The 24,541-nt window shown below is 40.9% G+C and overlaps 1 protein-coding gene across 1 annotated transcript in view; it reads left to right on the top strand.

Moving 5' to 3' along the window:
- LOC139756156 (neuronal acetylcholine receptor subunit alpha-7-like) overlaps positions 1 to 24,541 on the top strand; it is a 547,320-nt gene that overhangs the window by 474,404 nt on the left and 48,375 nt on the right. Inside the window, exon 6 of the mRNA XM_071675331.1 lies at positions 21,742 to 21,817. Within this exon, the coding sequence (XP_071531432.1) occupies positions 21,742 to 21,817 (76 nt within the window). The remainder of the gene's footprint in view (positions 1 to 21,741; positions 21,818 to 24,541) is intronic.

The raw sequence follows: 24,541 nt of genomic DNA, 5'->3' as shown, positions 1-24,541 counted from the left end.
GAGAGTACATATGGACAGAAAAGTGAGAGGTGTGGAAAAGACATTAAGAAATATATTCCATTGGGTGTTGTTCGCTTCGTTTTTCGGTCACTGCTCTTTTGTCACGTCTCAATACGGTCTTTGGAAAAAAAAGAAAAAGAAAAAAGAAGAAATGCATTTAATTAGTTAACTTCGTCACAGTTCCTGGGAACTGTAATGAAACCAATGAATGAGCCTAATGGCCTTGTCAGGAAGTTTCACACCAACCACCGTTGGGCCTTTTATGAGTGCTGGTGCCTGGCTCCCGCTTTAGGCCAATCATTTCATATAAAACTTTTTCAGCAGAAGTTCTGAATTTTAGTAGATTCCTCAAAAATTTCATCAACAGCAAAAATTATATATATATATATATATATATATATATATATATATATATATATATGTGTGTGTGTGTGTGTGTGTGTGTGTGTCTAAGTCCACATTACATGTTCCTCTTCATCTAGTACTACAGCACTATTCAGGTTCATAGACACTGTAAATTTTCCATACTTGATATTGCCTTGTTACTGGCACCTCATTTTCTATGTTTCATCATTCCTTCGTGTTTCAGTCCTCTTTTATTACTATTTATCCCATCTTTCTTCACAATCTATTTTCTGCTCTATCATTTTCAAACACTCATTTTTGAGTTTGTGAGGATTTCAAGAGGGAACAGTATTCATCGTTCTATACTTTCCATTTCTATATATCAATTTTCTCTCCGCTTATTCAAGACTTCACTTGAACATGTTATCCTTGTCTACCATACTGAGGAAAGGGTCAGGAAGACCGCGTCGTTTCATCAAATGCGTTAGCGTATTTTCATCAAATTTCCTACATGATTAACTTTTTCTAAAGATTTATTCGATAAACAGACAAATATGATTAAAATCATGGATCATTATATTATCATTATTATTATTATTACTGTCATTATTGTTATCAATGTTACTCTTGTTACCATCATTATTACCATTACTATTATCATAATTTTCATTATCTTTATTATCATTAGTTCCAAGCGTTCATTCTACATTTCATATTAGAAATCATTGCCGTTATTCCGCGTATGAATATCATCTCCTTCGTATTCACAAAGACTTCATCTTACATTTAATATCCAGCGACCACCAGACCACATCACTGCTTTTGAACCTAATATATTCACCCCTCAGGCCAGCTGTTTATCAGCCTTAAAGCAATCCCACGCACCACAGCTCTCTCTCTCTCTCTCTCTCTCTCTCTCTCTCTCTCTCTCTCTCTCTCTCTCTCTCTCTCTCTCTCTCTCTCTCTCGTGGATGTATCTTGCTCGTGAGCTCCAGCCTCACTTTTCTCCTCCTCCTGACGACTGGCCATCTGTCATTTCCCCACACAGTTCCCTTGTGAAGTCTTGACCAGTTCTCCCTCCTATGCTTTTAGGGTTTCTCTGTCACCCTTTGATTGTTATACTTTTTTGTCTTCTCGTTCGTCGTAGGAGCTTGTAGGTCGATAAGAAGGTTCTCTATCCCTCTAAGAATGGAGATTTTTACTCCACAGTTCCAAAAATGATCATATTACCGAAACCCATGGAACTTTCTGCTACGTATCCCCCCCATAAAGAATGGAACTATGTTACACAGAAATCATAAACTTTTATTGTCCATAACTTTTCAGTTCCTCAGTACGGGCGTTACTCGGAAGGAAGGAGTGCGTGTGATTGGGAGGTGTACAAGAGAAAGCGGCGGGAGGTGAAGAGGCAGGTGCAGAGGTTGAAAGAGAAGGCAAATGAGAATAGGGGTGAGGAAGTATCAGCATACTTCAGGGAGAATAAGAAAATATATTATTAGATTAATAGTGCGAGAAAAACCAAAATTACCTCATTATAAAGCGTATAGAACTTTTTTCATCACAAAAAAAGCAAAATAAACAAAGTAAGCCCCACAACACAAATCCTCACACCCATTATCCTACAAATCTACAGATTTTCATTTCACAAAAACCCAAAGATTTTTTGCGTCAAACGATTTTCATTTTCGACAAATCCACAAACCCTCAAAATCTGTCACTGTTGATCCAGATAAATAAATGTACCTAAAATCCAATAAATATCCAGACCCAATGACCAGTAACCAAACGTTTTCATTTCAGAAACTGAAAAATTCTATAAGTCTATGTAATTTGTTGTCTCACAAGCCTATAGACCCACAAACATTTCCAGTTCAGTCTAATGAGGTTTTTCATCCTTGTATGTATCGAGAGCGCGCTTGTGTGATAGTGTAGCTGACGAGCACATAGCTGGGGGTTGGTGGAGGCAACCACAGACCCTACAGCTGGGACCAAGTAGGTCCCAGAACTCGTCGGAAAAGGGAGGAACACCGTTAATGGCACTGTTGTAACAGATGGTATGGCAACGCAAGGAGTGCACGTGCAGAAATCCAGAAGGCATTTAGCTTCAGTATGGCTTATATATATATATATATATATATATATATATATATATATATATATATATATATATATATATATATATATATATATAATGTCCTGTTGATAAAAATATAAAGTTAGATAAAAAATACGTCACTTATACGGCACAGATATGCAAAATACAACTGCGATAAGATAAAGGAGAGGCAGAGTACTTGAAATACATGGGTTATATTTTACAGTATGTTTGGCGATATTGACGACTTCGTAAGACAAGGGTATATAGCTCAGGACATGGCAACACTAGATATATAGTTGATATATATATATATCCTCAGCAGCATATCATCAGTGAAATGATCATAGATCTATTGATCCGTCAGGTCATGAGGTTTTGAGATCCCTGATTTTAGTCCAGTGAATAGTGATCAAGTGTGTGTCTACCAGGCAAGAACAGAGCCTACATCTGGAACGTTTAGGGCCATATAGTTTTCTATAACTTGGCAGGTTTGCCTGTAACCTTAATGTATTCAGAATGTAACAGTATAACATTGCCTGACACAGTGTCTAACACGCTTTCTAAAACTGGTGTTTCTTAGTCCTATAACCGTCATAACATTTAGTACTACAACTGTAGAGTATTTTAGCATCTCTTCGTGAGTTTAGATCCTCTTACATGGTGGGTTTGATGAGGACGGAACGGCTCATGGGTCTAGTTAGACCGAGGCTTTCTGACCCAACAGCCCCCCATAAAAAGCTGTTCATAAAATAAACCAAAATATCGCAATACACAATTCCACAAGCATCCATAACTTTCCTTCCCACAAGCATACAAAATTAATATATATATATATATATATATATATATATATATATATATATATATATATATATATATATATATATATATATATGTATATATATATAATACTGGAAAGGATCACAATTTTGCGCGTGATCAAGATATTCCTATGAGTCCACGGGGAAAAATGAAACACGAAAAGTTCCCAAGTGCACTTTCGTGTAATAATCACATCATCAGGGGAGACACAAGAGAGAAATATAACAGTCAGTTGATATACATCGAAGAGACGAAGCTAGGACGCCATTCGGTGAACATGTATTGTCCACAAACATATACATATATACACTTGTATTTATTCATATTTGCTGGCTTCATCCATTCTCGTCGTCACCCCGCCACACTCGAAATAGTATCGCCTTGGTTCAATACATTGACTGCACGTCGACCCCTGTATACCACATCGCTCCAATTCACTCTATTCCTTGCACGCCTTTCACCCTCCTGTATGTTCAGGCCCCGATCGCTCAACATCTTTTTCACTCCATCCTTCCACCTCCAATTTGGTCTCCCACCTCTCTTCCTTCCCTCCACCTCTGACTCATATCCTCTCTGTCAATCTTTCCTCACTCATTCTCTCCATGTGACCTAACCATTTCAACACACCCTCTTCTGCTCTCTCAACCACAGTCTTTTCATTACCACACATCTTACCCTTTCATTACTTACTCGATCAAACCACATATGTGCCAGTTGAATAAAGACAAAGCATTTCAGAGATAGTAGGTGGAGGCTAGTACAGAGTCTAGTAGGTACAATGCATCGACATAGGAAAGTGACAGGTGGGCCCAGGAACATAAACTTTCCCCACACACACGGACACCACATTCCCAAATAATTTCCCTACTCCTACAAATTTGTTTCCCCCTGGCCGGCAAACCTATAAACCCACATAATTTCTTGTGCCACGAAATTTTCTGGTCCACAAACCCGCAAGATTAACCGCGGGTCATTTCCCAAAGGCCTGAGGGGGTCTGTATCCAATCCCTCCTGTAGGCTCAGCCAGCCACCTGGGGCACATCACCTAAGGACGGTTCTGACCTGTCTCCTCCCTGCTTACCAGCGGCGCTATGCACGAGGGAGGGAGGGAGGAAGAGGGTAGAGTACAAGGGGGAGGGAGGTAAGGGGAGGAGCGAAAGGGAGACAGTGAGAGGGATAGAAAGGATGGAGGTACAGAAGGTTAAAAGAAATAGGGAGGAGGGATATACGAAGTTAGCATGAGGAAGGAGGAAGAAATAGAAGAGAGGATCGAGACAATGTCTAGTCAGGGAAAAGAGAAGAGTGGGGAAGAGCACAAGAAGGAATGATTCCAGGAGGAAAGAAGGAGAGAGAGAGAGATGGATGTGGAAGAACTATGATGGGATGCAATGCAACAGGTAGAAGGAGAGGAGAGATGGAGTAAGAAAGTAGATGAGGGAGGAGATGAGAGAGGGAAAAGGGGAAGTGAGAGATGTGCGTATAGAAGGGAAGTGCGACGGAGAGGGGATGCGAGATTATGAGGACGAGAGATGTAGTGAAGAAGAGCAAAGAAGCGAGGGAAAAATAATGGAAAAATAATGAAGAATAGAAAAGTTAGAAGATACGACAATATAGACACAGCGAGATAAAGTAGAGGGAAGAAGAATAGAACAAGAGAAAAGAGGGAAGTAGGGAGAAGCTGACCGTGAAGGAAGTAGTAATGAATAGTGGAGACTAACACTACAGCGAGGGTGAACCTCCTTCACTGGTATGCGAGCACCAGCTGTTGATGTCATGGCTCGTCACATGACCCCTGGACACGTGTCAACACCCATGGTCTGACCTGTAGAAGCGTCGAGGACATGGTGTTTCCCCAGTGGCAGCATGTGTTGCTGAAGCCACCCTTCTGAACATTGGGCTACTCTGACCAGAGAATACTGAAATTCTACCGAAAAGTCACGTGTGTTCTAGCACTCTCTAGCAAACGTGGAAAACGAAGATTAAGTATAGAGAAAAGGAACGTGTGTGTGTGTGTGTGTGTGTGTGTGTGTTTGAATGTATGTTTCATGATATTTTGGTTTTCAAAAGCTGCAACATCTTCGTCTTTCCCTCTCACTTTCAAAATCTTGACTTATTTGAATTTCACACACTATTCCTGGAGGAGGAGGAGGCGGCGGCTGGATCGTCGGTGGCGGGCGGCACAGTGTAGCCGAGGGACACCTGTCGATAGAGCGCCAAATCTATCACAGGCAGGAAAATTGTTACGGCTTCCCGACACACACACACACACATGTATAGCCCGGACGTCCTTAACGTATCTCTCAGCCGACGCCTCTCCGTCACAGGACGTCAGCAAGCAGATGTATCGGGACTGTTCCTTCGAAGGCCCGATATTTGGTCGCAGCCCCCCACGCCCACACATTGAGACCCTTATACACATACAACGCGGTGATTCCAGGCAGTTAAAGGAGTATAACCCAATCAAAACTTCGTAATTCGTAGCACTTAGTAAGACATTTTATATGGTCTTATTCTAATCTAGCCATACGTCAAGACCTTTTTAAAGTGCTATCTTGACGCACGCACTCGACGCACATTCCTCAAGACGATCGCTCAGCCGAAACATTTGCATCTTTTAGCAACTCGTTCCCCATATTGATGTTACCAGGCACTGCTTCCTCGTGTTAACGCCGCGAGTGGAAAGTAGTCCCCTTCGCGAAGCTGTACCATCGTCAATGGACGAAAATGAAGTACAGTCACTTTCCCTGCTTCTGACTGTAACATAGTATCGAAGCTACAGGAGCCCTGTAAAGGGGTCTAGTAGTTACATAAATAATACTTTTGACTCGATGGTAGAGATGGCGTTGGCGTTTGTTTTCATTCACTACACAAAGCCAAGAACAAACCTACTCAAGTTGTCGAAGGTTCTTCAACATATTATTAAGGGGGTAAACACACTCTCACTCTATCCACAGATCTAGTCAACATACTCACACAACTCACTCACATTCCAGGCGCCTTGCACTCAGATGCCTGTGGACCTCCACTTAGAAATGATCACCTCAAACTGAAGATAGATTGCATAGCGAACGAGGAAGTGATTAAAGATTCAGTCCATAATGGGTAGCATAAAGAAGAATAGTATGTAGCTTTGAATACTTTTTCCAGGGAAAGGGAATGGAGGACTGAATCCCATAACCCAAGTATAGAACAATGTTCTATTAGTTTCCGTGATGTCTATAACCAAGAAGTGGAGAGTTATGTACCAACAGTAAAGTACAATGAAAGAAGGAAAGAATGTTACTGAAGGAATGGTTCTACAGGACGTATAGTAAAGAGGACACAGACGTTTTATGGAATAGGTGTAGGAGATTTAGGAGTACAGTTGCCTTTTACAGATACAAGATGGCTTGAAATTACAACATTAGGACAAGAAGAAATGAACAAGTCACCTCATCATAAGCAAAACATAGTTTGCAAGTCAAAGCAACACCCAAGGTTATTTCATACATTCATTGGAGACAAAGTAACAGTAAAGGACTAATTTTTTAGATTATGGAACACGGAGGGGAAAGTTATTGACGCAGATGAAGGCATATGTGAAGAGTTGAATACTTAGTTTTAGAGTGTGTTTACAGTTGAAGACCCAGAGGTAACACTACAACCAGCCAGGGAAGGGGAAGATGCCTTAGTAAATATTGAAACAAGTCAGTGGATCTCAGGACGGATCTTACCATTCTTACTGGTACAATGCGAGGATTGACTGTCACAATCGCTGATGATATTTCACGAGATCTCCCTAAGCGAGAGGAAGGTTCTAGTGACTACATTATGAGAAACAACCTCCCTCAGAACAACAGCCCGCTACAATCTACCAATGTACTATATAGGTACTCCTACCCAGTTGAAGTTTGTAAACTTCAAAACAATGTGAACTACATCGGTATGACTCCTACATCAATCAGTCGACGATGGGAACCTTATCTTCAAAACTGATGTACATATGCAGAAGCAATACAGCACGAATCTCACTCGTCAAAAAGTTACTGAAAACAAGATGGTACTGAAACATTGCCACGACCATACAAGGCTACAAATAACAGAACCCATGTACTTAAGCGAATATAATTCATTCTTAGATCAGTAAAGTACAGAACAAGCCAAGACTCTACAGCTATTAGTGTCTCCATGTTCCTTCCACTTCTGACACATATCCTCTTTGACAACGTCAAATAAAGAGGATATATGTGTCAGAGGTGGAGACAACAAGAACGAGAAGGCCTATTTGGTGATGGAAGATGGAATGAAAAAGATTTTGAGCGATCGGGGCCTGAACATGTAGGGGAGTGAAAGGCGTGCATAGGATAGAGTGAATTGGAACGATGTGGTATACTGGATCGATGTGCTGTCAGTGGACTGAACGAGGGCATGTGAGGCGTCCGGGGTAAACCATGGAAAGGACTGCGAGGCCTGGATGTGGACAGGGAGCTGTGGTTTCGGTGCAATACACATGACAGCTAGAGACCGAGTGTGAACGAATGTGGCCTTTCTTTGTGTGTTCCTTACACTACCTCTATGACGCAAGAAACAGCGATCAAGTATGAATATATATGTGTATATATATATATATATATATATATATATATATATATATATATATATATATATATATATATCCTCCCCTCTCGTTTTTTTTCTTTAATTTTCCAAAAGAAGGAACAGAGGGGGCCAGGTGAGGATATTCCAAAAAAGGCCCAGTCCTCTGTTCCCAACGCTACCTCGCTAACGCGGGAAATGGCGAATAGTTTAAAAGAAAAAAGAAATATATATATATATATATATATATATATATATATATATATATATATATATATATATATATATATATATATACAGACACACACACACACAGTCTTTTGGGATGTGGACCCTAAAATAAGAATATCAGAACTCACGTTGTCATGGTATACATCTTCATTCATTCTTTGACGAACAATGATGTGCAAATATTGTACAAGCCTCATTAGGATACCAGCTAACAAGCCTTGTACATATTTGCAGGTCATTGACGACTATAACAGAGAATTCCAAAACATCTGATTTAATGTTGGCTAGGAATGAATGCAGATGTGTACCTTTCGAACATGTTTTGATTCTCTCTCTCTCTCTCTCTCTCTCTCTCTCTCTCTCTCTCTCTCTCTCTCTCTCTCTCTCTCTCTCTCTCATTTACCTCCCTCTTCCTACAACTTTTTTCTTGTGAAAAGTTTGGTCTTCTCATTAATTCCTCCGTTTTCTTTGTCTTACCCTGATATATCCTTTCACCTGAGTTGGCCATCACTGGTCCATGTTCTATGCTGTGCCATGTCTGTCACTGTGTAACCACAGTACAGTAAATACCAAAATCTATTTCAAATCTTCAGCGCCATCGATTTGTATTAAAATGTGTACTTCACTTACAAAATACAGTCAGCGTTTTGGTATCAAGAAATACATCGAGCGTATTTATTTATACAACGGAACACTGCTGTAGTTTACCCATCTACTTACAAAATGCTGTATCCAACTCATCTAAGAAAATGCTATATCTTATTTGCTTACAAAATGCTGCATCTCCACCTACTTTCAGAATGCTGTATCTTACACATCTACTTACAAAATGCTGTATCTTACTCATTTGATTTCAAAATGCTGTATCTTACCCACCAACTTACAAATTTCATTGCCCGATTCGCTGACCCTTACCTGTTTCCTTACAAAATGCCATACCGTATCTATCTACTTACAAAACAAGGACATTCCTCTTCCATTTTCCTTATCTTTAGCCTTGCTGGCCTCAAGTGTAGAGACGTGAGTAATCCTACAGAAGTAAAGTTACTTATAATGGATCTTGCAAGTAGCTGGTAGGGTTGCCAGCACTTACTAGGTAACGTATCTTGCAGCGCATAAGTTCGACGCCACCGTAAAAAATACCAGGAATACCATTATAACTTGTGTGGCCTCGGCCTGTCAAAGTTCATGTAATGCCTCGAATTTGTTAGCCCCCTTTTGTAGTTCTAGGAGAGAGAGAGAGAGAGAGAGAGAGAGAGAGAGAGAGAGAGAGAGAGAGAGAGAGAGAGAGAGGGGAGAGAACTTAGCAGGTAAGTTATAGAAGGGGAGGAAGCGTGATAATTGCAAGTTGGGGAGTTTAAGTCTTTGTTCTGAGTTTTCAAAGGTTATCTTTTCATCAAGTTATACGAGACGAGATCATTGCTTTCACGTGGATTCCGCTGTGTTCGTCAGAACCTTGACTTATCCTTGAAGGAAGGATGACCCTTGACCTGCATCCCACTTAACCCTTCATGTGAGGTCGGTGGAGAGATCTCAGGTCACGAGAAAACCGTCTGTTGTATTTGAGGTGAATATAGAATTAACTAGATCAAGGAGATTATGGAATAATATTCATGGATTTTTTATGTAGACAAGTGCAGGTGGTCATATATATATATATATATATATATATATATATATATATATATATATATATATATATATATATAGATAAATATGAAGGTGAAATCGCACTTCAGTGGTAGTTCATACAATGTTATGTAACAGTATTTCTCTACATGTGGCACGACATATTTCGTGGAGACAATCCACCTCATCAGGTGCCAGTACTTAAAGTTATTCAAATTCCAACATCACACTTGTTTTCCGCCGTACAACACCAATCAATCAAGGCCAATCACTGTCTGCTATGTCTGGTCGTAACACTTGTGAGGGAGAGTGATTAAGGAGGGTTTGGTGGCGGGGGTTGACCTGGGTAGCTGGGTGTGCCATGAACAACTTTTTTCATGCTTTCGTGTATTGTCAATTCTCTCAATGATTTGGTTAATGCTAGGTTGGGCTTTAGAATTGCCTGGGGACTAGAGTTCTTAGTATTAGCAATTAAGACATTCAATGACGTTACGTGTGGCATAATGTGTAGAGGGGTATGAAATAACGGGATTTTCAAGATCTATGGGGTGATCATTTTCATGACAGTGTTTAGCGATCGCATTTTTGTGGTCATCCCTCCGCACTGAATGATGAAACTCCGTTTCAGTCTTACCAGTCTGGCCTACATAAATATATTTACATGCCTTGCATTTGACGGCGTAAACCCTCCCAAATTGTTGCATGATTTGGCCTATTATTTATTAAGGTCTTACTGATAATACCATCAGCTAGACCTTAATAAATAATAAGCCAAATCATGCAACAATTGGGAGTGTTTACGCCGTCAAATGCAAGGCATGTAAATATATCTGTGTAGGCATAGAACGAAAGATAAACCAAACTTTTCATAAAAAGGGAAACTTGCCCACACAAACCCACTCACCACAGACACTCATCAGAAAACAAATCTAAACCATAAACCTGTCCTCACCACTGGAAGGCTAGGTATAAACCGTCGCTCTGTTCTCAGCACAGTGACCCCACAAAACCCACAAGAAGCAGCAGCTCAATTCCCCCACATATGAACTACCTCATGACCCTATTTAACATCATATCTAGTCTTCTAAAACAAAAGATAAGGAATACAAAATTATCTATTTAAATAATGTTGAATCATCAGCAACAGGCTCACCAAGCCCGTAAACAAGGAAGTAATGAAAAGCTTTCACAAAATCCATCTTGAAACAACTGCCAACCTATCCTCACTCCCGGACCGATTAAGACCACGGAGAACTCTCCTGCAGCAGGCCATGACAACACGTCAAACTTGCACATGAAACACTGGCCCAATACCAGCCCAGGTGGCTACAGATATTTCCCGCCAATCCTGACTACAACACAAAATCCCTAACATCTGAAAACTTGCCATGTTAGTACCAATCCTAGAACCCTGCTTGATATGCCAACGCTTCCTTCCCTTACCGCCTATATCACTTCTGTAATCAGTAAGCGAGCTGAAAGACTAATACAACAGAGTCAACCATTCTTACCGAATCTCACCTACACAACACGGCTTTAAACTTATCATCTCCACTACCACACAACACAGACACCTCACAAACCACACTCTGGTTGGCGTCACCTCTACTGTATGGTACGTGCGACTCGCAACAGACAACAAAGCATTTGACACTCCAACACTTCCTCACGCAGAGGATAATTGACACCAACTTCTACAACAACAAAAGTGGTTGGCCGATTTCACAGCTTCTCTAAGATTCTTAAACCTTGCAATGGGGTTGCACAAGGAAGACATCTTCCTCCAACAATCCTCAGTCACCTTCCTACATGACCTTCCACCACCTCCTACAGAACAGCGTGAAGGTCCTCTCGTATACAGTAACAACATACAATGCTAGATGCAACAAACATGCAACACTGTATCATACATTCAGACCGTTGGTTCACCCGGAGCTGAATATTTGCATCTCCATAGGGGTCTGCTGTCACCCTTTTGACCACAGACAGTCACGAATCTAACCTGCAGCCACCCAAAGCCTTGAATAGCTAATCACTTTCAGTCAACGAGACTCCAACAACTATTCTGGGCATCACATGCGACACACACTCACGACATTCACTCCCACACACAACAAATATCAACACTAAGACAGCAAAGAATTTAAGCGACATTTGAACACTTACTCGATTTGGACAAGGAAAAAAGAATTTTTAACGTCATCAACAAATAATTCAGTTGCTCCACCCTGAACTATTCTTCCTTGCCTGGGTATCCACCCTGTCAAAGCTGCAAACCACATAAAGCAGAGCACACAGAACAATTACCGTTTGGCTTGCAACCACAAACACTGAACAAATTTGCAGCGAAACATAGATACACGAAGTTGTTCTCATTTTTCTTTCTTCCTGCTTTTGAGCCGTAGGGAGAGGTGGGTGGGCATGTGCTATCTGCTTTACTACCCCATTCTTACTATTAGATTAGACCTTCCTTTTAGCATACAACTTCATCTTAGACCATCGTGTGTCCTTTTTATTGTCCCCTCCATGTACTTCCACGTATATGTACCTCAAAAATGCTCGGCACTCGCTCATTTGGATCAACACGAGATCTTTCTCATCAAAACTGCTCTAAAGAGCTTACCCTCACACTTTAGCGACCAGTTCTTACAGGTTTCCGTCACCCTCACCAAACACAACAACAATGACGACGCATATACACACAGATGTGACTAGAGAAGCGGTAAGTAAGCGCCATCCCAATCCAGTTTTAAACGCCACTCCAACAGACATACACTCATCTGGAACTGCATTCTCAAGACGTATAAGAATCTGTTTTCTGGACTCTCTCGATCTCTACATGACATATACTGATGTTGAATTATCACCAGCCGCCTCTTGCCAAAGTACAGCTCTCATAATAAAGATGCTAATCATTACTCCTAAATTGTCTTGCATTCACCTCACAAAGTTTATATATATATATATATATATATATATATATATATATATATATATATATATATATATATATATAACAAGCAGGATAACACAAACAATCACACACGGGTGCTTAAGTATTGAGAGACAAGACATAAAGGTGAATCACAATACAGCTCTACTACAATAACCTACACCTCCTCGATTTTATGGCAACAGCTCTGCTACAATAGCCAACACCACCTCGGTTTTATGGCTACAGTTCAGCTCTGCATATCAGGCTTTATAGACCGTCATGCAACATCACTGTGGTTTATCACCTATGAATATGTGGTCTGCAGTTTTTTTTTTTTTCTCCCCCTTCTGCGAAATATTTCATATTGAGTATTTAGGATTTTTTCTTCCTCGTACATTGAAATGACTCTGGGGAAATTTGATGCTGTAATATACAATATTGGCTCGAGAGGCAAGTTGGGGGTTTTAAATGCTAATTTTTATATAGGTGTTTATATATATATATATATATATATATATATATATATATATATATATATACATCCCAACAATATATGGTTGCGAGGCACGGGTTATAGATAGGGTTATGCGGAGGAGGGTGGATGTGTTGGAAATTAAATATTTGTGGACAATATGTGGTGTGAGGTGGGTTTATCGAGTAAGTAATGAAGGGTGAGAGGGATGTGTGGTAATAAAAAGAGTGTGATTGAGAGAGCAGAAGAGGGTGTGTTGAAATGGTTTGGACATATAGAGAGAATGAGTGAGGAAAGATTGACAAAGAGGATATATGTGTTATCGGTGGAGAGAGCAAGGAAACTGAAACCGAATTGGAGATGGAAGGATAGAGTGAAACAGATTTCGAGCGATCGGAGCCTGAACATACAGGAGGGTGAAAGGCGTGCAAGGAATAGAGTGAATTGGACGATGAGTTATACTAGGATCAGCGTGCTATCAGGGAACTGAACCAGGGCACGTGAAACGTCCGGGGTAAACCATTGAAAGGTCTGGTTTCGATGCATGACATGATAGCTCGAGTATGGATGTGAGCTGATATGGCCTTTTGTTTTCTTGCTGTTTCCTGGCGCTACCTCGCTGACGCAAGGGGCGGCGATCAGGAGTAGGGGGAGAAGGAAAGAATGAATAGGTTATTCATTTTTCTTGCAACGATTTATGCTGCTTCCTGTGGGGGCTGAGTGGTGTCAGATATGGATGACGGAGAACAAGTATGAACATATACATGCTTATATATGTTTATGTATAAGTAAGGGCTTGTATGTATTGACGTTTATACGTATATGTGTGCGAGAATTTATATATATATATATATATATATATATATATATATATATATATATATATATATATATATATCATTTGATTTCTAGCACATCCAGCCTCTTCAGTGCCACCCATAAGCCATTGCCTTGCATCCGTACAACACCGTCGGGAATAATATACCTTCAAACACACCCATCCCCCCCCCCCTTTCTCCAACACATTTCTCAGAGCTTACTTATTGACCTACTTATAAACATTCCTTTCCTGCGTTTTTTTTTTTTTTATGGAAATGTCTTTTTCGAGTATTTGTTTTGTTCACCCGTCTAAATCTCTGTCCTTCTCGTGCCGTCCCCAGCGACTTATGCATCGCTGTCCCTTCCGTCGTTTCCTTCAGCGTTCCACTGTCTCGCCATTCATCAGTCCACGTCTCCTCCTCCGCCATCCATCTTCATTTCAGCCTCTTCCTCCAACAATCCATTCTCACCTCGGCCCAGTGATGCATCTCTCTCTCTCTCTCTCTCTCTCTCTCTCTCTCTCTCTCTCTCTCTCTCTCTCTCTCTCTCTCTCTAGCTAGCTAGCTAGCCCCGCCTCAGGAGTTAAAAGTCATGGTTGGTTCTCGTAGGTAGGTAGAGTCAACCAACAGTGCACACGGTTCGCACTGTTGGGCTCAGGGTTCCTACAATCGTACTCGAGGGCCGTACCCATCTTGTTCAAGTATCGTACCGTCATGCTCAAGCAACGTACCATCATGTTCAAGCATCGTACCGTCATACTCAAGCAACGTACCGTCATGCTCAAGCAACGTACCATCATGTTCAAGCATCGTACCGTCATACTCAAGCAACGTACCGTCATACTCAAGCAACGTACCGTCATGCTCAAGCAACGTACCGTCATACTCAAGCATCGTACCGTCATGCTCAAGCAACGTACCGTCATGCTCAAGCAACGTACCGTCATGCTCAAGCAACGTACCGTCATACTCAAGCAACGTACCGTCATACTCAAGCAACGTACCGTCATGCTCAAGCAACGTACCGTCATACTCAAGCAACGTACCGTCATACTCAAGCAACGTACCGTCATGCTCAAGCAACGTACCGTCATGCTCAAGCAACGTACCATCATGCTCAAGCAACGTACCATCATGCTCAAGCAACGTACCATCATGTTCAAGCAACGTACCGTCATACTCAAGCAACGTACCGTCATGCTCAAGCAACGTACCGTCATGCTCAAGCAACGTACCGTCATGCTCAAGCAACGTACCATCATGCTCAAGCAACGTACCGTCATGCTCAAGCAACGTACCGTCATGCTCAAGCAACGTACCGTCATGCTCAAGCAACGTACCGTCATGCTCAAGCAACGTACCGTCATACTCAAGCAACGTACCGTCATGCTCAAGCAACGTACCATCATGTTCAAGCAACGTACCGTCATACTCAAGCAACGTACCGTCATACTCAAGCAACGTACCGTCATGCTCAAGCAACGTACCGTCATACTCAAGCAACGTACCATCATGCTCAAGCAACGTACCGTCATGCTCAAGCAACGTACCGTCATGCTCAAGCAACGTACCGTCATACTCAAGCATGCTCTGACGTCGTAACATCTTGCTGACGGTGTTAAATGAACGCAGTGCCATATAAAACGCGAGGAAAGTATGAATAAACAGAAAACGGCGAGAGGTAAAGAAAGAATTTGTGTATGTAGCCAAGAGGAAAACGGGAGATGGAAAGTAATAGTAGTATACACATCCATTTTCTTTCTTCTTACCTCTATTGTCATTTCCCCTCCTACCTCTCCCCAATCTCGCCTCACAACGTCATAAACAGTATCACTGGCGGAGGCATTACGGTCAACAGCCAAGATAAACGGGTCTGAACGAGTGCTGGACGCGTTAAGACGTGTCTCAACATGTTAAGACGTGCAGGACCCAGAAGAACACGGAACGATGGACTGTTCTCGTTATTCACTGTAAATGAGGAGAACACTTGAGAGAAAATCTTACCTAACCGTTCTTCTGTGAAGTGTCTTTACTTCTCTGTGTGTACACCAACAATATATTTCTGATGCGCTGTTGCCACCTCTCTTACCATATCTATTCTCTAGCTCGTCTAGTCATTATAAAACCCAGTCGTCAGGGCAACACTGTATCCAATTCTCTTTTCGTACCAGTCAAGTATATCCTTCCGTCACTTCAAAGGACAGAATATTCCATTGTCACAAATTAATTTACTGGTAAAAACAAAACACGGAAGACTAAATTCCAATATCCATAAACATCTAGTATTTGATATTCAGTTCTCTAGCCTCTTCCAATATCAGACGAATGTTTGAAAACGAAAGACGCGTGAAATTCTAATATAAAGTATATTACTTTATGAATGATATAAAGTATACAACTTTAGACATACACGATATAAAATGAAATATATTACCTTACTTTACGAGAAGGAGGACGAGATACATTGAACATAGCTGGGTTTAGTTTATAGTTAACTGCACAGTAATATTCGCAGGGAATATTCGTCGTAAGATTTACCACGGGCATCCGTGGCAGAGACAAAGACCCCCTTTAGTAACGTTAAGGCCTGACCACCTCGCGCAGACCTTGGGTCTGTATATCTATGTATCTCAAAGACCACAATTTGCAACGTTATTATTTCTTGTTATCGCATGTACTCAAATACTCCCAAGTTTTGGTACTCAGAAGATATCATACCCATAAGTTATCTTACTAATTATCGTAGTCATGATTTAACGTACTCAATAGGTATAGTACTCAGGAGTTATTAAACTCATAAGTTATAGCTATCATAAGTTATCGTACCCATAAGATATCATACTCAAAAATTATCGTACTCATAATTTACCGCACCCATACCTTGGTGTTGTACAAAAAGTTATCGTACCTGAAGAAAAACTATCCAATCTTAAGTGGCTGTTATAAATTCATGTTCTAGGGTCGTACCGCCGTGCTCAAGGGTCGTAAAGTCGTGCTCAAGGGTCATAAAGTCGTGCTCATGGGTCGTACCGTCATGCACAATGGTCATACCGACGTGTGCAATGATCGAAACTCCACCTTGCTCACGGGTCAAACTTTCGTACTGAAGAGCCGTGCGTCCGTGCTCAGGGGGACGTACATTCCCGCTTAAACGTCGTACCGTCGTGCACGAGAGGATATTGTGCCAATATTCTCAAGTCTGGCGTACATGCAGGCCTCAGGACGATATTCTCATTAATGCCATCTACAAGACAACTCAAGATTCACCCAGAAATATATTCTCGTCCTCATCTTCCTCTTACTTCCCTTTGAGGAAACGGATCCTCACAATATATACTTCCCTCATCTCAACTAATCTGTTTTACATTAATCTTCAGCGAATATCTTAGTAAAAAGAATAATGCAGTTTAGAATATCTAACTGTCAAATGGTCTGAATATTGTCCCTTAAATGGCTCGAGTGTACTGTCGATTAGATGATGTGAATATGCAGTCCTTTAAATGGCCTGAGTGTTCTCTTTTCCGTGGATTAACTGTTCAGTCGTGTAAATGGCCTTGGGATTCAGTCTTGTTAATGGTCTGAGCGTTCAGTCTTGTTAATGGTCTGAGCGTTCAGTCTTGTTAATGGTCTGAGCGTTCAGTCTTGTTAATGGTTTGAGAACCCAGTTTCATATATTTTTGTTCATTCTTTTTAAGTGGTTTGAACTGTCTTTTAAATGAGCTAAGAGTTCAGTACTTTAAATGTCCAGAGAGTTCAGTATCTTAAATGTCCTGAAAGTACAGTCTTCTAAATATCCTTTGAGTTCAGTCATTCAAAATTCCTCAGAGTTCAGCATTTTAAATATCGTAAACGTTCAGTCATTTAAATGTTCTGAGAGTTCACTCATTTCTTTAAAGATTTTTACATAAATGTCGTGTTTGGTATCGTGTGTGTGTGTGTGTGTGTGTGTGTGTGTGTAGTGGAGGGCGGGATGGTGTCCGGGCGCGCTCGTATAACTCGTTCGCTGGAAACGAATTCTATTTAGCCCCAGAGAGAGCCTGACCCTCGCGTATTGCCCCCATGGTGGCTGTAGGCTCCTAATGTGGCGCACTGTCTTTCTGGAGCAGGTAATAAACATTGCGTCAAAGCTGAGGGCTCGATCCCCTGGGCAGAAATTGGAAGCCAAACTTTACTATCATTCCAACTGATGTATATTTATATATATATATATATATATATATATATATATATATATATATTCATACTACTACTATTCGCTATTTCCCGCGATAGCGAGGTAGCGTTAAGAACAGAGGACTGGGCCTTTGAGGGAATATCCTCACCTGGACCTCTTCTCTGTTCCTTCTTTTGAAAAAAAAAAAAAAAAAAAAAAAAAAAAATGCATCACTGTGTAATCTTCAGTGGGCGTTACCGGATTGCGCCTGCAGTTGCTTTTGTCTTAGATTTACAGTCATCTTGAGTGTAGTTTTACCCTCGTCACTGGACAGATCGGAGTGAAATATCATGTAGAAACTTCTCATTCCAAAGAAGCCCATGATTTCCCTGCTACTGGCAGTAGCGCAATCTTGAAGCTACGGGAACCCACTCGAAAAAAAATAGAATAGTTACATATAATCGAAGTTACGTATTATGCTTCTAAAGCTAGTTTTAAAGCTAGCTCACTAGTGCCATAATGGTGAAGCGTGATGGCGAGAGATTGCCACAGAGATGGGCAACATTTGCTCAGATAACCACCAGTAAACGTGCATTACGAGCGCCCACACCACACCAAACAGGGCACTTGTTAATCTGGCAGGAGCGACGCAAGACGTAGGTGACTGATCATCTTTATTTCATAAAGCTTAGATAAAATCCTGGTTCTCTGAGCCCTCAGGTGAGCCCCGCTTTGGCAGACACACACATCAATCGTGGGAGGGAAACCTGCAGCATACTACAATGCCTTGTGTGTATGTGTGTGTGTGGAGCAAAAGGTGAAACAAGTTGATCATAGATAAGTCCTATAGCAGACAGTACGTGCAGAATTAAAGGCTTACAGGTTCACTTATCGTATCGAAGGTTCATGTTATCTATGTATATATATATTCATGCGTTACCTTACTGCTTTACAGACACTGGTTATCACGCTCGCTGGTTATCATAAGTTATGACCCGCACGTTATCATAAGCTGTTGTCCTTGTAAATGATCATAGGTTATCATACTCGCAAGTTATAATTTATCATACTGATATTATAGGCTGTCATGCTCGCAGATTATCGAAGAATATTACATTTCTAGGTTATCATGCTCCATCATACTTGCAGGTTATCATGCATTATCATACATACAGGTTATCAATGGGTCTCACTCACACGCTATTTGAGGATATCATACTCGTAAGTTATGATAATTTATCATATTTGCACGTTATCAGAGTCTGTCATTGTTGCATGACATCATGGGTTATCATACATGCATTTTATCGTAAGTTATCGTACCTGCAGGTCATCACAGGCTACAGATTAATGGTTGCGAGTTATCATACGATATTAAACATACATGTTATTACAGGCTATCGTACATACAAGTTATCATAGGTGATCATACTCACAGATTATCAAAGGATATCATACTCTGAAATGATCGTACTCTGTCATACTCTCAGATAATCACAGGTGGATGTACTCGCACATTATCATACTCACAGCTTGTCATCTTAATCAAATGCTATGTCTGTGAGAGAGAGAGAGAGAGAGAGAGAGAGAGAGAGAGAGAGAGAGAGAGAGAGAGAGAGAGAGAGTGGGTTATCGCATTCATATCTTAATCTGTCGTACTCAGATATCCATGTTATCTTGCTCACAAGATCGACCATTGTTATCATGGGTTAAGTTCGTGTCATCATACTTCTAAGATGTCAAGATCGAGTTTTTTTTCCCCTCTCTCTTTTACGTGGAAGATTCCAGGAAGGGACAGAAGTCCACATCAAGGCCAGGTCTTAATTGAAATAAGGAGAGGTTAATGAAAGAGAAAAAGAAGAGACAAGGGAACGTATTTAAGAATTTTGGAGGAAGTGAAAAACCTGCTTTTTGAATTGTGTCAGGTCGCAGGTATCGGGAAGGATGTGTTGAGCCTTTCCTAACGAGTTCCATTTTATTTGATTATATTAATTACATTTCAGTAATCGCTGACGGAAGGCATCCGATTCGCCTCTTCTAATAAAATATATTATTTGAGAATTCCCCTACTTCATGCAGTTACCTCGTGTGTGAAGGCTTTGTAAAGAATAAACTTTTTCACACACACACACATATATATATATATATATATATATATATATATATATATATATATATATATATATATATATATATATATATATATATGCGTCTGTCCCATGTATATTTTTTTCGTCACATATTTTCATTTTCTCTTTCCATTTTCGTCTGTGCTTCAGCCAAGCGACTGTTCAAGGCATCTTCCCTACAACACTTTCTCCTTTGGCCACTTTACTCTGGGCATCTGCATAATCCTGTTAGAATGTGATTACCCTTTCAAGGCTTCGTATCCCTCCGTCCGTCTGTCTGTCTGTCTCTGTCTCTATGCAAGCTGCTGCTGTAGCTGTCTCGTGGAGGAAAATCTCTCGTGTTAGCTTCCTCCTACATAGATAGATTGGTAGTTCGTCTCTCTGTCTCTCTTTATCTCTTGTTTCCATCTATCTCTCTGGATGATTCGTTTCTATGTCTCTCTCTATCTCTTGTTTCTATCTATCTCTCTGGACGATTCGTCTCTCTGTCTCTCTGGACGACCGAGGCAAGTCCTTCACTCAAAATCTCCAGCGTGGTTGTCATCAGTGAACTAAAATGCAATTCTCTCCCCCTGGCTTGCACAAAGGAAAGGTTTGTCTCCAGGTGAATTTTGCATGACTGACCCGCCGTATATCCCTAACAAAAAACGGGGTATGTGTGAGAGAGCCAAAAAGAAAATATTTGAGAATATACGAATATGCGGACTGTAATTTCAAAATTCATGAAATCTTTAGTCACACTGTAATTATATAATCCCGAGTGAAATTGTACTTAATGGACTAATTATACATGCAGAGAGACAATATAGTGAAGGCAATTACCATTACTCTTGACATCTTCTGGTGCAATGCTTCTAAAGAGAATTCTTAAATACTTTTTTATGGGATCTGAACATGCTATCTGCATACATAGTAATCAGTGGAGTCTACCTCTACTTTGATCTTACACAAAACAAACAATCCTTATATTAATGACACACATACACACACACAAACACACTTATACATATGTATTATTCATTTATTTATTAAACTTAACCACCGTCTTCCGCGTTAGCGGGGTAGCGCAAGAAAACAAGACGAGGAATGGCCCAACCCACTCACATACACATGTATATACATAAATTCCCACACGCGCTCATATACATACATTTCATCGTATACATACGTATACATACACAGACATACAAATATACACATGCGCATATCCATACTCGCTGCCTTCATCCACTCAGTCGCCACCCCGTCACACACAGTGGACTGAAGCAAGGCATGCGAGGCTTCGTGGTAAACCACGGAAAGGTCTGTGGTGCCAGGATATGGACAGGGAGCTGTGGTTTCGATGGATTACACATGACAGCTAGAGAATGGATGTGCGTGGATGTGGCCATTCTTCGTTTGTTCCTGACGATAACGTGGGGAAATGGCAATCAAGAGTATAACAGTAACAATAATAATAATAACAATAGATAAATGAAATGTTTATGATAATGATAATATTATCAATCTTTTAACAAGTTTGTTGTCTTTACAGATTGACCTGCAGCTGAACAGCGAGGATGGTGCTGATGTCAGCGGGTACATCAAGAACGGCGAGTGGGACCTTATAGGTGAGGGAACTCTAGCAAGACGTTCTGCACAAACGTTTCTTTTAGGAAACAAGATGAAAACAAATGAAAAAAATAATTACAGGTTGTGAGATTCAGATTTACGTGAACATGAAGGGGTTTTTAAGAGTAAAAATCTTTAGGGTGATTTACAGAAAGACTAAAAGAACGTAAAATCCTGATTATGTCTCTTAAAATTTTGATATATGGCGAGTCTTCATAATCCCTTGTGTGTGTGTGTGTGTGTGTGTGTGTGTGTGTGTGTGAAGGCAATTCGTCATGCAAGAACCCTAGTCAGTGTACCACTGGCTTTGGATATATCCCTGTGCCTCTCTATAACAAACACATCTCACAGAACAGCTGGCCAGGTACTCCACACACACAGCCTCATTCATGTCAAGGTTCTCTATTTTCTCATGTCATCAACTCCTGATTGATCTTTACCTCTCTCTCTCTCTCTCTCTCTCTCTCTCTCTCTCTCTCTCTCTCTCTCTCTCTCTCTCTCTCTCTCATTAATCATCCCCAGACCACCGAGGGATCACCTCGGAAATGCCCGTGGTCCGGGGTGGGTGAGAGGAAGGTGACAAGCCTCAGCCGTCGAGTAATTAATTGCTAACCTCTCGGTCACTTGCACCCGCGGATGGCCCTTAAAGGAATATAGGTTGGCTCGGGCGTCGCAGCTTGCACGTTTCTGCCCCCAGGTTTCTGAATATTCCAGGAACTGTGGTCATTAGTCTCCCGAACAATAGGAATATACGACGTCTACGCTATTCTGTATATCTGTCACCAGTCATAGCAGGTATACGTATCTCAGTGTTCACGTCTAAGAATAACTTTGTTCCCCAAGTTCATCATTAACATCTTATTACCTAACCTCTTAAAAACGCACACCATAGTCTGCTTTAACATAAATCTGTAACGTATAGACAAACGTTAAACAGCAAAGAATATTGTATAACAAAATGTAAACGACAAACAGTAGTGTATACTGTATGATCAGATGTAAACAGCAAACACTGGTGGATGCTGTATGATCAAATGTAAACACCAAACAGTAGTGGATTGTGTTTAATCAAATGTAAACACCAAACAGGAGAGGGGAACAGCGAAGGCCTTGCATCACTCCGGCGAATATAAACACAGGTAATGGACGGTTAGCTATAACCAAAATAAATGGACCCATTGAGAGGTTATGTATTGTACTCTTGTGGTTCCTTTTATCGAGTTTTTCGTAATAGCAACAAGACAAATCCATCGGTAAAACTTCACGAACGGATTTATAGGTACAGTTCTTGGCTGGAAGGTGGAACGAACAGTCATTGGATGACTTAAGGTATCCAACTAACCGACCATTGCAATATTCTCGTGGCGAAGGTGGAGCATAGGAATTCAAAACGTATTGGAAATTCTAGTTTTATGGGTTAAAAGAAAATATTTTAGAATTTGGAAGAAAATGATCCTGTATACACAGTTCCAATATCATTGTTTTCACTTGATGTAATCTATTTATATTTCTATGTTAAAGGCTCCAGTCACGGACAAAGAGCGACATCAAGGCCGGGCCTTAATTCAGATATAGAGAGAATTATGAAAAGGAAAAAGAAAAGAAATGGGGAAAGTATTTACGGATTTTGTAGAAGTGTAAAACCTTGTATGTTAACATGTCCCAGGTCATACTTATTAGGATAGACAACAAGGAAGATTGTTCAAAATGTTCATCGTGTAGGGGTAGAAACAGTTATGAAAACATCAGAAAAGAGCACCGAAATATACAGGGAAAAATGCTTTGCCATAGAATGTAGTTGTGTCGTGGAAACTGTACATCCCGTGTAACCTTTAGTCTAATTTCCAGTTCCCCAACCTTCAATGATATAGATGTCAGTACACCTTCTGTAGTTATGGATCAAGATCAGTTCTTTTCTGAGAGACAGTCTCTTCCATTCTGACAAATGACTCTCTTCGATCTGATCTACATCATGTCTCTTCTAATTCAAAGTTTTATACGATTTTGATCAAAGCCCGAGGGAGTTCTAGGGCCAAGGAGTCCTCTCAACGTATTGGCCTGGAGATAAATGTGAACATTGAGGAGCACATCAGACCCTGATACAACTTGCACATCGCCTCAGTTGGCCCGTCAAGACCTAATCCTATTGCCTCCAGTAACAGAAACATCTCCCTCGCGAACCCGAGTAATTATTGAAACGCACTCGATTGACGAAGCCAGAACTACAGACGATTCAGTTCTCGACTTTCCATCCTCTCTCTCTCTCTCTCTCTCTCTCTCTCTCTCTCTCTCTCTCTCTCTCTCTCTCTCTCTCTCTCAGTTAATGACGTCGCTTGAACTCGTTAGGATAATTAATGCACATAGCGGAGGTCTCCACCAGGAGCGTGTCCAGCCTGGTCTTAGCAAGAGGCTCCGGGCAACCTCACGCGAATGTGTTTGCCGGACACACTCTGTGTTGACTTGATTTGGAGAATTTACCACAGACTCGAAGGGCTTTCCTCGTACATATATATATATGCCTTCAATCTTTACCTTTCTGCCTAATGAGCCACTTATACGAAGCTCCCACAGCGCTCAGGAAGCCAGCCACGTCCACCGGTTAGGATCCTAGGACAAGGTGATGTAGTCTATGTCTGTACGAGGCCACTGCAGGATGATATACACGTTCCTGCCCTCACCATATAACCTAGTTATAGTGAATGTTCCTTTTTTTTACAATATGG

The sequence above is a fragment of the Panulirus ornatus genome, chromosome 20 (assembly GCF_036320965.1).
Source record: "Panulirus ornatus isolate Po-2019 chromosome 20, ASM3632096v1, whole genome shotgun sequence".
Lineage (NCBI taxonomy): Eukaryota > Metazoa > Arthropoda > Malacostraca > Decapoda > Palinuridae > Panulirus > Panulirus ornatus.
Note: the sequence above shows the minus strand (reverse complement) of the source record. Positions and strands in the feature narration are given on the sequence as shown.